Below are 16999 nucleotides of genomic sequence, written 5' to 3' on the forward strand. Positions count from 1 at the left end.
TTTAACCTCTCTGGCTTTCATTATCCTCATCTGTAAAATGATGAAGTCTGACAGAATGATCTCTCAACATCCTCTGAAGTTATTTAAATAAGAGGCTCTATGATGATTGAAAAGATCAAATTCAATAGAAATATTCTCCCTTTAGAAAGGAATAAAAATCAAATATTAGTCTCTAGGTATAGATAGAATAAAGTCAATTTCTATTTATCCAGAATGAATAGGATATATCATTGTTAATTTAATGTTACTTGTTAACTGACTATACCACATACAGGATACATACTAGATTTCTGATTTTCAAAAGAATAAAATTTGATAAAATACAATATAAAATTAAACTGAATTCAACAAATATGCATTTATATATATTATGTGTAAGGCACTGAAATAATGAATGTAATTTCTTTAGTTTTCAAAAATTCAGAGGACACTTTAGGATAACCACAAGGTCATCATTGTGAACATTAATTATCACACTATGAATGTGAGGAAGATTCTAATTACTTGAGTTTTCCATTGTTTGGGTTTCAGATAAACAAGACAATAGTATCTGAGGGGCCTATACCTAAATTTCCATGGTTGTTCGCTAAATTCTGAACTATATAGTTTGTCCTTTTCGCATAAATATCCTGTATCTCCTTCTAGACTCAATGCTTTGTGCCTATTTTGCATGGGTTCTATAACCATGTGTGTGTGTATATATGTGTGTGTGTATGTGTGTGTGTGTGTATGTATATGTGTATATATGTGTGTATATATATGTGTGTCTATATATATAATATGTGTATATATGTGTGTGTATATATATATATATATAAAATATGTGTATGTGTGTATATATACACACACATATATACATTACACACACATATATAGATATAGATATAGATATAGATATAGATATAGATATAGATATAGATATAGATATAGATATAGATATAGATATAGATATAGATATATCTCCCTCAATACAATGAACCTTCTCCTGAAAATAGGAATCACAAAATAAGGAAACTTCAAAAGCTGGAAGGGACTTCTTAGGACTTCTAGTCCAGGCCACATACAAAAGAATATTCTATGAGATGGCAGTAAAATGGCTGTCCAGCCTCTACTTAAAAACCTCTAATGGGGGAGCCCACCACCCCATTAGGTGGTCCATCCCCCCTTCTGGGCAGCTCTTGCTGTTGGGAAATTTCTTTCCCGATGACCAACCTAAACTGGCCTATTTCTACCTTCCCACCACCACTTCTGGGTCTGCAATCTGGGGCCAAACAGAACAGATAGTACCCCTCCTCCACACAACAGCAATTCACCTATTTAAAGAGTCTTCTCTTCTCCAGGCTCTTATATCCAGTTCCTTCAACACATCTTCATAGGTCAATTATTTCACTCTTTGGACTCAAATCCCTCAGGCCAAGCCCAGGGTAAACTCTTTATAAATCTATTCAGCTGGCTGCCTGATTCTATCATTCATCTTGTTTTCTCCTACCTACAAGGAACTTAACATTTAATTTTTGTTAAAAAATGAGAATGTGCAGTGATTACATAGCTACCGCCATGGTGCAGACCCTCGCCCTCTCTTGTCCACGTGGCTGCAGAAGCCTTCTCCGTGGTTCTGCTGCCTCGGCTTGCTACCCATTCCAGTCTATTCTACACACTGCTATCAATGAGACTTTCCTTAAACATAAACATAAACCTGTCTACACAATTAACTCCACAGGCTCCCTAGTGCTCGCTGGATCCTACCCCCTTTCCTATCATTCCAGCCCCACTGGGCCTCGTCCTGCCCTCCCCGACCCTGCCACCCAGACAAACAGGTCTTCTCTCCTTCTATAGCTCTCCTCTCTTTGAGTCTTTGCACTGGCCAACCCCCATGCCTAGAACACGTCTCCTCAAGTCTGCATCACAAAATCCTTCTCTTCTTTCAAGACTTAGCTCAAGCACCATCTTCACTTCTCAATCTGGGGTCTATGAACTTGTTTTAATATCATTTGTTTCATTTTTACTCCTATGTATTTTATTTTATGCATTTAAAACGTTATTCTGAGAAGTGATTCATAGGCACCTACCAAAGTCTACAACTCTAAAAAAGATTAAGAGTGCTTTTTCCTTTCTTTACCCCCCACCTTCTAGTGCCCTCCCTCCCAAACCAGATTGGATCTAACGCCTTTGTATTTATGTGTGGCTGTACTCATTCTATTTACTCTGTAGATATTTATTTGTATCCTCGTTCCCTCCTCCTTTAGAATGTAACATCCTTGAAGGTGAGGATGGCTTCATTCTTCGTCTTTGTATCTCCCTCTCCTCCTTCTCTCCTCCCCGGCCATGTCTGGTACACAGCAGCTGTTTAATGAATGTTTGCTGATTCTACTGCTGATTGTTAAAAAATTATTTAGGATAAAGTTGTCTAAAATCTCCTTCGAGCTTCTTAATTACCAAATATAACATGATTCTCTCGACAAGGGATAAAACTAAACGGAGCAGTCAAAATGTGTCACAACACAAGTGGCCTCACCACACGGAATTAACCAAACTTAGTCTGATTATAGAAAAAGAAGCAGGAACACACCATTTCCGGACTACAAGGGACGTGAGAGAGCATCTAGTCCAATCCTCTCACGTTATGGTTTAAAAAAAAACAACACCTGATATCCAAAGGGAGGTAACTTGCCCAAGGTCAACAAGACACAAGAACAGAAAAATTGTCTTACTCTTAAGTCAAGTGCTTTTCTGCTACATGGTGATGCTTCTTTTCCCATAACTGCCTTTCTATCTAACGATCCAAGTATTATGTTACAATGAAAATTCCCTAAATGACCTCAATACATATTTTTTCTTACACAGCAGAAATCTTCTATGGTGCCATTAGAAACAATATGAAGGAAACAAAATTGTGTGATTTCACTGTTTCATTCTTTTATAACGGTCATCTGAAATATACCTTACATCCATATGCAAAAAACCTTCCCCAAAACTGAAGGAAGTTTTATCATAATTATCTAAAAAACATTTTATAATTAATGGAAAATTGCTTCTGTTTTCTCCCAATTTGAAATTAAACTCTGAAATTAGAATTCTACTTTCGTACGTATCCCTGGCTTTATAGAGTAAATGTAATCTAGCAAATTTATAAAGGTTCATTTTCCCATTGATTTTCAAGATAAAATTTTTGACATATATTCAAATTGAAACATGACACTGAGTTGAAAGCTTTTGGCAAGGAAGAGATTACAATGGTCATCAGTTCTATAAATGCTGGACACAATGATGCACTGGTAGTCCCTTCCTAGGTGGTAACATTTTGTATCTCTATCATTCCAAGGGCTTTTCTTGATTTCAGGATCTCTGCTCTGCCACCATCACTGTCCCCTTCTCAACCATAAGGAATTCCCATACCTGGAGATTTCATAAAAGGAAAAAGGGTAATGAGCTAAAGGTCCTATGCAGCCTAGTCTTAATTAGCAATGCAAAGTCACAACCTCACTGGGCCACTGTTTTCCTATCTATAAAATGAAGGAATTGGATGAGTAGCATGGCATGGTAAGAAGAGTAAAGGACAAGGAATAAGGAGGCCCAGTTCTAGCCCTTTTACCCTAGCAGGAGAAGTTCCAGACAATCAACATGCACCTTGCCTTACAGAGGAACAGAGAAGTCTTTCCGGGACAGATTGTTCCAGGACACTGAGGGGATAGTCCTATTCTCTCTAACAGGTCAGCCAGCAAGGAAGCAATGAAGATGTTCAGGAAGCGATAATCCTCTCAATGCAAACCCCCAGGCCTTTCTTCTTCTCCAGCAGAACTACTTGCTTATGCATGATGGGTCAAAGCCATTATTTATGGCCATACAGCAGATGCACAGTAGTAAGAAATTGTGCTGGGAATTCAAGATGCTAAGAAATCTCACTACAAGTGCCTTTATCTCTCTTCACCCCTCCCCCACTGTTGATCAAACATCATCTACTGACCTGTGGGGAATGAGGCAAAAGCCACAACAGTCCTACTTGTAAAGTGATAATTAATCTCTAAAAATCACAGCCCAGGAAAGTTCCACCACCCAGAATCTCCTATCACTAACTGGACCACAAAGTTTTTGAAAGCAGTAAGCTATCTACTTCTCTAACTTCATAACTAATCTGTTTGTACATTCTTTTAAATCCTATGTACACACCACATGCTAAAAATATGAGAATTTTACACAACCAAACAGGCAGCATGTAAACTTAAATATAACTAAAATTATCTTACCTGTGTAAAAAGAATAAACTGAGCAAAGTGCCAAGGAAGCATGAAAGCGACATTAGACACAAGGAGTGCAATGAAGTCTTTCTTACAATTCTGATGAGACCTTAAAAGAGAGAATACCAACACATTTAGCCAGAAAATCTCTTACTCAAAGATAGGCAGCAAGATGGAACACCAAAATTGAAATATTGAATTGTGAAAGTCTTCTCCCTAATCCTACTCTCCTATCTTCCTTCTCCCACTCCCTTATTCCTCTAATACCCGTTTCAAGCTTCCTATCCCTTGATTCTTTTATGGTCTCCCATCTACCCTGTTTAGGCTTGATACAGAACCACCCACGCTCTTACCCTCAATCGAACTGTACCCTTTACCTCGAGGAGGCAGCAGGTGCCCCCAGGAATCCAGAATGTCATTTTAAGCTTAAGGGGCAGTCTCTTTGCCCCGACTAGGCCTGATTTTGCTGATGACAAGAATGTAAAAAGTTCAAGGCGTGAGAAAAGCACCCTTTCTTTAATGATCCTCCCTCCTCTAAAAACACTCTGATTCTAGCTTTTCACTACAGACTGCACAGTCTTAACTGATAAACATTTGTTCCTTTTACGTATAAGGCATTAACACTTATGTGTGAAATAGACTCTTTGGAGAGACAAATGTAAGCCTTACTTTCTGGTCTGTCTTCCCTGAAACTGCAGTAACCCTGGCTCCTAACCACAATTCACCTGATTAGGGAATTTGTTCCCCTTACTGGCTCCACTTTCCATCCTATGCAGATCTGAACCTGTGCTCAGCCCAATCCTTGAAGGACCTGACTTCAAATCTTGGCTTTGCTCCCCACACCCAGGACCTAATATCACAGCTCAATTTCTTCACAAAATGAGGGGTTTGGAAAGTTGATGTTCTAAGGTCCTCTGTGCCTCTGAATCCTATAAGCCAAATCTCCTCGACTTTCTACTCTTTCCACTACCCTCCACTCCAAAGCCCACATCCTCTGCTTCTCTCCTACCGTTTAGAGCTACTAACCGACTCTGACCGGCTCCACTACAAAGGCTGACTAGTACTAACGAGGCCCTCGCTGCTCCACAGCATCTTCCTCTCCTACCGTCCCCTCATCTACAGTGAAGCACAGTGAAAACTAAGTGGGAACTGGAATCTGAAAACCTGAGTTTAAATTCTCATTCTCACTCACTCAGCTGCCTGGGGTATGCCATTTTTTCACCTCTGTAGTGAGGGAGCTAGACAAGAGGACCACTAAAGTCCCTTCCAATTCAATCTCTAGGACTTTCTCCAACTATGCTACTAGTCCCTTCCCCAACACTCAGAAAAATAACCGTGACATCCCACTTTGTCAGCAACACTAAGGTTCCACCTGAATTCCTCCCGTCTCTCATTTTCTTTCTCTTGGGAAACTTCTATTCTCTCCTTCCCACTGCCTTCTCTACTTACTTTCGCTTGCCGCTCCATCTCCTCATGCCCTCTGAACCTGGCTATCATTCTCAAGGGTCTGGTTTTGGTTCCCAAACTCCCTGCCCTTGTGTAAATTCCATCTATTCATATCACTTCAATTATCATCTGCGCTGATGACAGATGAAAAGCTCCACCTGCCTCTAACCACTCCCTCAGCATTCTCATGTTTGTGTTCTCTCTCACTCTCTCTCCTCCTCTTCCTCCTTCTTTTCGCCCCTACGTAGTTGCCACCTCCTATTGATTATATCACTATACCATCTCCTAAACCATCCTAATTCAGACCCACATCACTCTTCACTGGTCCACCTGCCTGGAAAGCGTATGTCCTCTCATTTATTCTTCGTATCAATCTAAATACTCTGCCTAGTGCATTGCTCTGGTCAACACGACTTACCAGCTGTGTGACCCCGAGCAAGTCACGTCACTGTTTGCCTCAGTTTCCTCATCTGTAAAATGAGCTGAAGGAGGAAATGGCAAACCCAACTTCACTGTGAGATCTGTAACCTCAAAGTCATCCTCAGCTCTAATTTACCTTCCCTCACTTTGCCCCATCCAATTCACTGTCAATCTTGTTAACTGTCTCTCTACAACAACTTGCCTAAGTCCTCTCCTCCCTGTTCCCACTGCCACCACCTCTTGCCTGGCTCTACTGCCATAGCTTCCTAATCGATTTGCCTTCCCTCCCTGATCCATCTTCTCAAAGCTACCAAACTGATATTCTGAATGCAGATCTCGCCATGTCACTCCCCTACTCCACAAGTAAATTTCAGTGGCTCTCTACTGCCTTTAGGGAAAATTACAAAGTAACTCTGTTTGGCATGTAAAGTCCTTTACAATGTGGTTTGAACCTACATTTCTTGGTGGATTTTACTTTATTACCATCTTTTTTTTTTTTAATCACCTTTTACATGACATTCCATCTCTTGCCTGAAACACTTCCCTTCTTCCTTCTACCTCCCAGAATCCCCAGGCTCCCTTTCACAGATTAATCAGGGGAAATGTTTTACCTATAACCTTCCAACCCCTCTCATCCTTACTCAGTATTTACTTTGCATAAACTCTCTATTTTTTTAGTATTGTTATTTTTATTATATTCATGAGCACTGAATATTCCTTCAGCTACAGTTATCTGTTGTTCTTTATTTCTTTTTTAAATTTTTAATTAATTTATTTTTAGTTTTCAACATTCACTTCCACAAGATTTTGAGTTCCAAATTTCTTTCCCATCTCTCCCTCCCACCCTAAGACAGCATGCATTGTGAATAAATACCCTTTCCCCAATCTGCCCTCCCTTCTATCACTCCCCCTTATCTTATCCCCTTCCTCTTCTATCTTCCTGTAGGGCAGGATAGATTCCTATATCCCTTTGCTTGCATGTCTTATTTCCCAGTTGCATATAAAAACAATTTTTAACATTTGTTTTTAAAACTTTGGGTTCCAAACTCCCCTCTTTCCTCCTTCCCCACCCACCCTCAGTGAGAAGGTAAGCAACTTGATATAAGTTATACATGTATAGTCATACAAAACACTTCCATAATAGCCAAGTTGTAAAAAACTAACTATATTTCCCTTCATCCGATCCCACCCCCAACCCCATTTATTCTATTCTCTCCTTTGATCCTGTCCCTCTTCAAAAGTGTTTGCTTCTGATTACCCCCTCCCGCAATCTGCCCTCCCTCTCTTATCCCCTTCCCCCCTATTTTCCCATAAGGTAAGACAGATTTCCCTACGCAGTCGGAAACGCTGCATTTTTCATCTCTGTCCATATTACTGCCCCAGTCGAATGCAAGATTCTCTTTTATTTTTATCTTTGTATCTTTGCCTTTAAAAATCCTCAACGAATTTAACTGAACTGAATAATGAGCCTGGGAGAGCCTGATCCACAAGGATCCCGAGGTCCACCCTAACATCTCTTCCTAGGAAATCAAGCAGCTTCTAACGAGGACTGATGCCACGACCACAGCATCTCCTAACCTGAAAAATATTTTCAGATGTCCATCACCACTCCTTCTTTCCAAAGAGCAAAGCTGATCCAAGCATTCAAAACAACCACAGTGTACATCCATTAGGAGGTAGTCATAACCTGCATGCTTACAGAGAAATCCTGAACCTGTATTTCAGTCATGTCTGACATTTCGTGACCCCATTCAGGGTTTTACTGGCAAAGATACTCTAGCTCATTTTACAGATGAGGAAATTGAGGCAAATAGGGTTAAGTGACTTGCCCAGGGTCATACAGCTACTAAGTATCTGAGGCCACATTTGAACTCAGAAAGACAAGTTTTTGTCTCAGATTCTTAAAATCTAGCCAATAGTGCAGACTCACTAGGAATCTCATTCCCTCCAGTCAATGTTCTAATAAATCTTGTCTTTGGCTGAAAGAAGGCTTGAGTCAAATTCATTCAGGCAGGGCCCCTATCTCACTGTTTCAGGTCCCAGCACCCATCAACCTCAACATTTTGGTGGCCCGAGTGGGGAAACTGCGTAACCCTAAGCTCTTCTCTCCCTATTCACCTTCTTGCCCTGCAGTTAGGGTCACTCTCCAAGCACCTAGGAAGGTTTGGAGGTGCTTTTCAGACAAACAGTTATGAGGCTGTCCCATACTCGGCCTGACACTTTCAGGCTCTCAGTCCACTGGTTTGGTTCGAGGCCATGGACCTGGGCATACCTTCTGCAGCACAGAGGACAAGGATGGATGCCCTATGAGGAAGCATATGCCCAGTTCTGTCCATTCTCTCAGCACCTACACCCTGGGATCCTCCTTCATGGAGGCTACAAGGGAAAGTTAGAACAGCTACAAACATCCTAGCAGATTACGGAGGTTTTGTGATTGATCATAAACGAGTTCTGAAATGCCTCTTCACGACCCTGGTCACTTCCTTCCTGAACTCCCTTCCTTTGGGTCAAGAGGGTGTCTCTGTTAACCTCTCTCACAGAAGGGAGTTTCACCCTTCTCCCCAACCTTTGAATTCACCCTCCCCAACCTGGTGAAGGGGGGGGGAGCAACTACAGCATGGGCCCCACAGGCGATGGCCTTGGGCTTTTGGGCAACCTTTGCCTGGAAGCATCACCCAGGTTTGGTACATCCTGCTCACCAACCCTACCTCAACCCCCAGCAGCCATGGGGAGAGAGGGAAGAGGAAGGATCAAAGCAAAGAAGCCAGCCAGCCTCAGAACTTGGGTGAGCCCGCTCTTAAGGTTGTAGTTTTAACATGCTGATGATGAGATGCTGATTCTCTGTGTAAAGTAATCTGAAAATGCATTCAACAAACTTGAAGTCACCTGACTGGTAATGGGAACCTTTTTGTATCAGTTATGTCAGGCAACTTCTCATAATTTGGTTTCAGCTAAAACAATATGGCTACTGTTGGTTATTGTTTTAATGTGTAAACTTGTCCAAAAGCTTGTTTGGGTTATGGCTTGCTGAAAATTTGCAAATATATAGAAATAATCTCTAACGATTAGCTTTTTACACCAGGACTTACTTAAATTTGAGATATAAATCCTTGAAAAGTTTTTTTTCCTAAGCTGTGATTAGTGAAACTTGCTGTTTGAGGTCAAAGCTCATGGGACAATAAACGATTTTGAGTTGTCTGATAAAGCATAATAATCCATCAATAATCAGTAATCACCACCTGAGAGAAATGCCACAAGCTACTGAGAGAATGTGATACTGGTGGGAAGTAAAGGACTATTACTCACCTGGCTATTCCTGAATCTGGCTATGAGGTGGATTTGATACTGCATGATTGGAAAACTGAATTATCTAAATTCAAACAGAGCTAAGGATGTTTTACCCTCTCATATCTGGGTCCTAAATCTTGCCCCTGCTTTATCCTTTTATAGCCAATTTCTATAGTCAGAGCAAATAGACGATAAAAGAACAAAGCAAGTATGTGAGATCTTGCTGTTTTGAACTGAATGTGTAGTCATTCGATAACCTCAAACAACTGAAATTAAATCAGAGACTTTCACTCCTTACCCCAAAAGAATTTGGGTCCCATTTGAGTGAGGAATGATGGGGATGAGATCTGAACCCCTAAAAGGAAAAGACCACATCTTTGGGATCTGGACCCCAAAAAGGAAAAGCCCTGGACTTTCCCCAGTCGCTCGCTCACATCCCTGGCTCTCACCTGAGAGAACCGCCTGTCCTAGCATTGTGGCTTTGACCCTGCCCCAGTCTTCAATTCTGACCCAGCCCAACTTTCACTGTCTGTTACCTTGGGCCACTTCCCACCCTTAATCCTATCTAGACTCCATTTTCCCTTGGCCACATGGTCCAGGTCTCTGGCATTCTCTGTTACCTTACAGCCACCTTAGACGACTTGGCCACTCCTAGATCCCTCCCCACAGTCTTTCTATATATAAGATCCATCTCACCTCCATTAAAGGGTTCAGATTCTCAAAATATGGCCAGTAGTGCAGACTCACTAGGAATCTCACTCACCCCAATCAGTGTTCCAACAAACCTTGTCTTTGGCTGGGGGTTTAAAAAAAAAAAAAGATGAGTCTTCCTGACTCCAGGCCCAGCATTCTATCCACTGCACCACCTAGCTACCCTCTACGTACTTTGTAGCATCCTACTGATTGGGGTGAGCGGGATTCCTAGTGAGTCTGCGCTACTGCCCCCACAACTTTCAAATGTTCATATTGCTAATGTACTGGTTGTCACCCAAAACATGCATTTTCCATCATTTAAACTCAAAGAACCAGGGGAAAATAAAAACTTCCAGGTAAATTATCAGAGACCTGAACAATTTCAGAAATACTTGGTAAACATCCTTACTGCTTGCCATTGAAACTATCTCTGAAAAGTAGTCAAGACATTTTCATAAAAGTCACTAATGTTTCATGCATATATTTTAGAGATGTTTCATGAAAAACCATCCCAAGCTAATAATCTTGAAAATAATTGATACAATAGTTTGATTCTGATAAAACAAGAAAAGATACTCTAAAATATAGCACAGGCAAAAATCACAAACAAAAAGGGCAGGACTGAAATTGAACAGAATAGCTAAAAGATGAGATCTAGATTATCAAGTAAAAAAACATTTTATACAATGAGTTTCAAAATGACATTATTTCTCAATTTAATTATCATATATCTTATGTGTAAATAACTATATTTCTAGATTACCACTTCTTAATTTATTTTGATAACTTGATCCCATTTATAAATAATACATGAGTATCTAAGTATCTAATAATATATGAGTATCAAACCTTTTAGATAAACAAAAATCTCAGAAATTCAAGTATGTTTAATAAGTAATTAAGCACTAATAAAAATTACCTGAGAATATGAGTTATGAGCAGCATCTGAAGTACATGGAATGGGTAGGAGAAACTTTCTCGGAGGGGTGGAGTCCACATCACACGTGTAGCCTAAAAACAATAAACTTCTTAGTTTATTGTATATGTTACTGCACTTAAATACTATTGGCAAAAATCATGACTCATAAATTTCTTATTAATATAAGTAAATAACTACAATATATCCTAAGTCTGGCTCTTCAGGTTAAGTTTCCCAGTCCTAGAAACCAAGACTTAGTTCTGCAAGCAGAAAGTCCAGGGACAAGAGGACACAGGCTAAGGGGACAGTAAAGACCTAAGGGTCACTGGTACTAGAGGGCCAGAACTGAAGCTAGGAGGTTAAAGGGTTGGGACCTGTAACTTTAGCCTAGACTTGTTCTTAGACATGTCAGGTTAGATATTTACAAACACCAATGGAGCCTGCATATACCAAATTCAAAAATTTGTGCAAATCACTGGTAATTCCAGAGGCTTCAGCATTTGTAAGCTCTCTTAAAATAATCATCTGATAGACATCAATGTGTTTGTGAATTATTGAAATAATATATAAAAATCCACCTGATAAGTTTGGAACATAAGTTAGTTCTCTCAAAATCCCCAAGTAAAATCTTTATAAAAGACAAATTATTTAGAAAATTACATGGAGCATTAAGAATTGGTATAGTTGCCTCATGTGATATAAAATATGATTAACTAGTAATGAAATTAAAAGATCACAAGACCAAGAAAAGCTAATGTTGTCAAAGTGTTACATAAAATTTAAAATTTTTTGTTAAATTGTGATAACACTACTGTAATAATTTATTTAAAAGCTGTTCTATTTAAATATGATTTTTAATGATCAACAGAAGTCAATCTTAAACAAAAAGCTCCAGGTTGCTGAGGAGTGAGGAGTCCTTCTGAAGTGAAAGTCATTGGCTTGAAGAATTCCAGAGAAAGCCCCTAATTTCCAGGGTGAAGGCGCCACAGCCCAAGGAGGCAGAGTAACTAGTCCAGGATCACACAGGCATTGATCTGGGGCTTCCAAATATGAAACCAGTACAAGGTAATCTCATTGTTATATAAAAAGTAATGTTTACACCTAAACCAGCTGGATCAGGTTGTATGAGTATAACCCTTCCTGACCAGGGTATAGACTCACAGGGGATTTAGGATTTTGCTTATGGATTTTATTCAGTTTTTTCTTCTGACTGTGGAAGGAAAAAGACAAACATAACAACAAAAAATGGTCTGGAAATTTAAGTTAAAAAAAAAAGATAAGGATGCAAAATTATATCTCTTCCTGGTAAGAACAGATAGCTAAGTAGGGCAAAGTGGCCAGGAACAGGCCATCGGGAGCCAGACAGGCTAAAACGGGGAAATCTTAAGTCCAGTCTATCAAATCTTAGGCCTAGAAGTCACTCCTGGTAAAAACAGAAAAATGGTTGTTAAATCGTAGATAGCTCTCATATAGAAAATCAGAGCTAAGTCAGATGATGATTAATAATAAACACCCATTTCCATAGTGATAGAAAGTTAGAAAAGGGGACAGAGAGCACTAAGAATCACCCTGTTTTTAGTCTACTTAAATATATTAAAGTAACAGATATTACTCTAAATGTGAGACTTTTGTCATGTGACCAAAGTGATACAATATTAGATATACCGCATCACCCACACTGACATTCTTGGTATAAAGGGAATCAGAAGGCATAAAGAATATAGAGTTAAATGGAAGGTACTTATTCTAAAGGCAAATACATTTCTAATAGAAATAGGAGAGTTGATTTCATCATGTACCCAACTGCAACAAGAAACATCATGTCTTGCAACGCTTATAGAATCATGCTGTCTTGTAGTACTCAGAATGAGCAAAAGCAATAAAAACAATAATGATAATAATAAAAACTATAAACCAAGTGCAACTTATGCACAGACATCAGTTGCAGAAGATGAAGAAGTAAAGAAATCATACAAGCGGAGAAGATCCTCCAAATCAAGTCAGACTACACCACACAATTTTTAGTAACTTCACTGTGGAGGTAGAAAAAAAGGAAGATGGTGGAAAGTATCAGAAAATACGAATAAGCTGCAATTATATAAGATATCAAAGGCTTATAGATTACATATAAGCCTCATGCTCCTAGACATGAATAAAAATAAAAGAAAAAATCATAAAAACCATAACTACTATACTATAGATAAGAACACTGGAATCAGGAACCAGATGACACTAGTTTACAACATGGGAATCATTTCACAATCACAATCACACAATGCTTGTGTATAGTTAGAATTTAACCGTTTGGAGTAGGTATCAAACACAATACCAATTTTTTTTAATACAGGTAAAAGAACACTGTATGAAATTATGACAGCTACAACCTGACCTTTCAAACAAGCTAATGATTGAAAAATGAAAAAAGGCCAACAAAACATCAACTCTCACCATTTCTTAAAGAAACTTGACCAAAGTAAATGTTTCCAACACAAGGAGGCCAAAACTGCCTCAATCAGCAAAGGCTTAACCTCCTTGCCAAACAGAAAGACAGGGCAGCCAAAAGAAACACCTATACGAGCATAAGTTCATTTGTGAAACATGATAGATGAAGTAGCGAGAAGAATGAGAATAGCATCACTTCACAAGAGAGGAAAGCAGGGGAGAGGAAAATATGTTGGTCATCAGAATTTCATGTTAGGTATTGTTAACTTTTACAGATAATGTACTCTTCTGGGAGGGGGGAGAGCTGTTCGCTTATTGCAAAGGGTTGTGCCCAAAATGTCTCAATTTTTTTTTAATTCAAAAACTCCAAACTGCTTTTTTTTTCAAATAAAAACCTGTCCACAGAAAACTTGAAATAACACTCACTAAACAGACCAGACGTAAAAAGTCACAGATTTGCCAGAATGCTTGCTAGTGATCCATTCTCATTATGGAACCACTTCATTTGGGATCAGCCCCGAACAGAGCTGAAAAGTGTAAAGCAATGTGCACAGAAGTGAGATTCTCCAGATGCTTCTGTTTGCTGATGATATTATGACTGCAGTGTCCTGTAATGTCATAGCACATCCTCAATTAAATCCAGTCATTCAAAAGAGACTACCCTCCCTGTCCAAACAAAGCGCATGAAGAATATATTTAACAAAGTATGACATTCAGCTAGATTGACACCCCACGCGTACACAACTGAGCACTGCCAATGGACCATAATTTAGGCATAACATTAGAAAGAAATGAGAACTAGATTTCATTGGGAATTAGTAAAGTTTTCAATGACCCCAAACTGTTCCCTGCTGCAGAAGTCAATATTTTTAACATGAATTCTCGCCTGGAAATGATTATGAACCACTGAATACCACAATCTCAGAAGACTCAAAACTGCAGATTACCCCAAAGGCAATGGAAAAGTGCACCATGAGTGCAGTAGCCCTTATTCTCCACAACAGCCTGAGTGTGAAAAGTGGTTTACAAACATTAAGGACATGTATAACTGAAAAGAGAGGTAGGCCATACTTAAAAGTGAGGGATAACAGATGGTCAGCTCAGGGCTTACCCTGGTATTCATGCAATCTCAAAACGGTCAGAGTTAGACTGCCAGCGTGCTAAAAATTGATGCTCTATTATGGAAGGATGTGCCATGAATCAAACTGGATGAGTTTCAATTTGCACTGGGAGAGGGAGTACCCACATCAACAAAATCAAAGTATTTTCTTAGAAAAAGCAAGAACTGAGCACAAGAGCCTATCTTGATTTCCCTTCTGTCATCCACTCCTAAGGAATGTTTCTACTCTGGGTCTTGAGTCTCTTATGCAGATGTCTTATATTGCCGGTCACTACTGAAATGACACGCCTCATCAACTAGGAAGCTCCAGCTTTGGGATCAGGAAGATATAGCTTCAAATGCCACCCCAATACATTCTAGCTGTGTGACCCTGGGCAAGTCATTTATCCCATCTCTGTCCTAAGCAACTCTCTCTGACTAGGAGTTACAGAACAGTTTATGAGAGGGAGTGTCCTCCACTATAAAAACAACAGGTCTGATCCAAAGGAAAAAAGTCCCTAGAAAGAAACAATTGTACTAGCCTAGCATTCCTAAGTCTGTTAAATTATAACAGCTGTTTTCAGATTGTTTATTAATGAGTAACATTCTCCCAGTTTCAAAAATATGTTCTCTCATGACCTTACTTTCTCCATTTGGCTTTACCAGTTTTTAAAAAATACATGTTAAGGAAATGTATGGATTCCACTATTTGAGGGGACACTGAAAACCTACCATGTTCTGAGTGCTGTAGGCCTTCTACAGAGCTATTGCTTTTGAGTCAAGTTATCACTTAAGTCCTATATAAAGTTGACTTAAAATGAGCATGATTTTGACATACAGGGATTAGCCATGTTCCTGGTCCTTCCTTTGGAAGACTTTGCTCTACAATTTATTACTGGTTTAGATTAATCTATACTTTAATATGTTGGCTCCCAAGACTAAGAGGTCCCATCCTGTAACAGACAGAACACTTGGCTTAGAGGGAGGACACCTGAGCTCTAGTACCAGGTTTAAAGTTATTTATGTGACTTCATAGCAGTCCTAGCCTCTCCTGAGGCCCTTCCTCTTCTGTGTAATGTGTTAGGTGAACATGATAGACGACCTCCAAAATCTAGTTCAAATGTATAATTCTACAAATCTAGAGACTAGTTTTTCAAATACAAGTTTTCTTTATTATGCTTTCTACCTCTTTGTCTAAAATTATGAATTACTTTTACTATATATATATATATATATATATATATATATATTATATATATATTATATATATATTTAAATAAGATGACAGAATTCAATTAACATTTGACAAGGTCCACATGACACTAGTACGGGTATGGTAGGAGATTTGTTTCTAAAAATAGAACTTTTCCAGGTACAGACAGAGATAGAGATAATCTATGCTTCTTTCCACACTCTAGGCTAACTCTGCAGAGCCCTCTACCTATCAGACACAGAAAAGACTGACCTTACGGACATCCTACCCTCAGTACGTCTCTCTCTGCGGCTTGGGTTTGAACAGGCTCTCGTCTGTGCGGTGAGCTGCCACGTTTTTAAGTTCAGCGTGTGTTTTATATTCTAAGCTCCACGCTCAATGCTACTGCACAAGACTGTGTACCATGTACAGCATATCCCTTCTTAATGAGAGCTCTATAAGATTCCAGAGTGTTGATGAGCTAGGGAATGAAGTCATCCCACTATAAAGTGAGTTCTATATCGCCCAGGACCTACTTGTGACTGAAATGGTCATTTTTAATCCAAAGTACATTTAACTATTCTGGGGAAGTATGCAATCAGAAAATCCCCCGCCCAAATTATTAAGATTAATTGACGGAAAACAAACCTCTCCATGGTTGAAAAAGTAGCACAGTACTGTCATTAGACCTCCTATCTGACTCCCACTACAGAGAAAAAAAGAATTAAAATTACATATACTTAGGTAAAAACTTTGTTACGAATAATTTTGGAACATCATACATATTGAAAAGAACACCTGTAAAAGTAAACACGTAGTTCTCTAAATTAAAAAAATTAGTAAGATAAACTGTCAAATGCACTAAAAGCAAACCAGTTGGTGATAATTTACGCTATTTCATTTTTATATAGAATTCCAAGTACCCATGGTGACTAACATTTCTAGCCTGAATTAATATATTTACACATATTTGAAATCAAAATGCTGGCAATGGTTAAATATTTAACATTTAAATATAAAATATTTGTATATGCCGGTATAACTATAAACAGATATAAACAATTTTAAAAACATAGACTATACATATGTATACATCTAAGTATTATTCTCATTTTTAAAAAAAGTCACCTTGTAAAGCTATATACCATTTATTCTAAAAATTCAAAACATTTTGGGAATTCCTTCTTTTGAACTGCTATCGAAGTCGAAAACTCTTTTCCATATCCTCAGTCACAGCAAATCTTCATCCTTTGAAAGTGGAGTTA

General features: G+C 38.9%; 1 protein-coding gene across 2 annotated transcripts in view; it reads right to left on the bottom strand.

The window, feature by feature from the left end:
• The window catches only part of LOC110196025 (protein C-mannosyl-transferase DPY19L1-like), a 153114-nt gene that overhangs the window by 77176 nt on the left and 58939 nt on the right, over positions 1 to 16999 (bottom strand). For both annotated transcript variants that reach the window (XM_020969095.2, XM_020969096.2), the window contains exons 7-9: positions 16383 to 16440; positions 11002 to 11093; positions 4245 to 4344 (exon numbers count right to left, since the gene is read on the bottom strand). In XM_020969095.2, the coding sequence (XP_020824754.1) occupies positions 4245 to 4344; positions 11002 to 11093; positions 16383 to 16440 (250 nt within the window). The remainder of the gene's footprint in view (positions 1 to 4244; positions 4345 to 11001; positions 11094 to 16382; positions 16441 to 16999) is intronic.

This window comes from Phascolarctos cinereus, unplaced genomic scaffold, assembly GCF_003287225.1.
Source record: "Phascolarctos cinereus isolate Bilbo 61053 unplaced genomic scaffold, phaCin_HiC Scaffold_4;HRSCAF=312, whole genome shotgun sequence".
Taxonomy (NCBI): Eukaryota; Metazoa; Chordata; class Mammalia; order Diprotodontia; family Phascolarctidae; genus Phascolarctos; species Phascolarctos cinereus.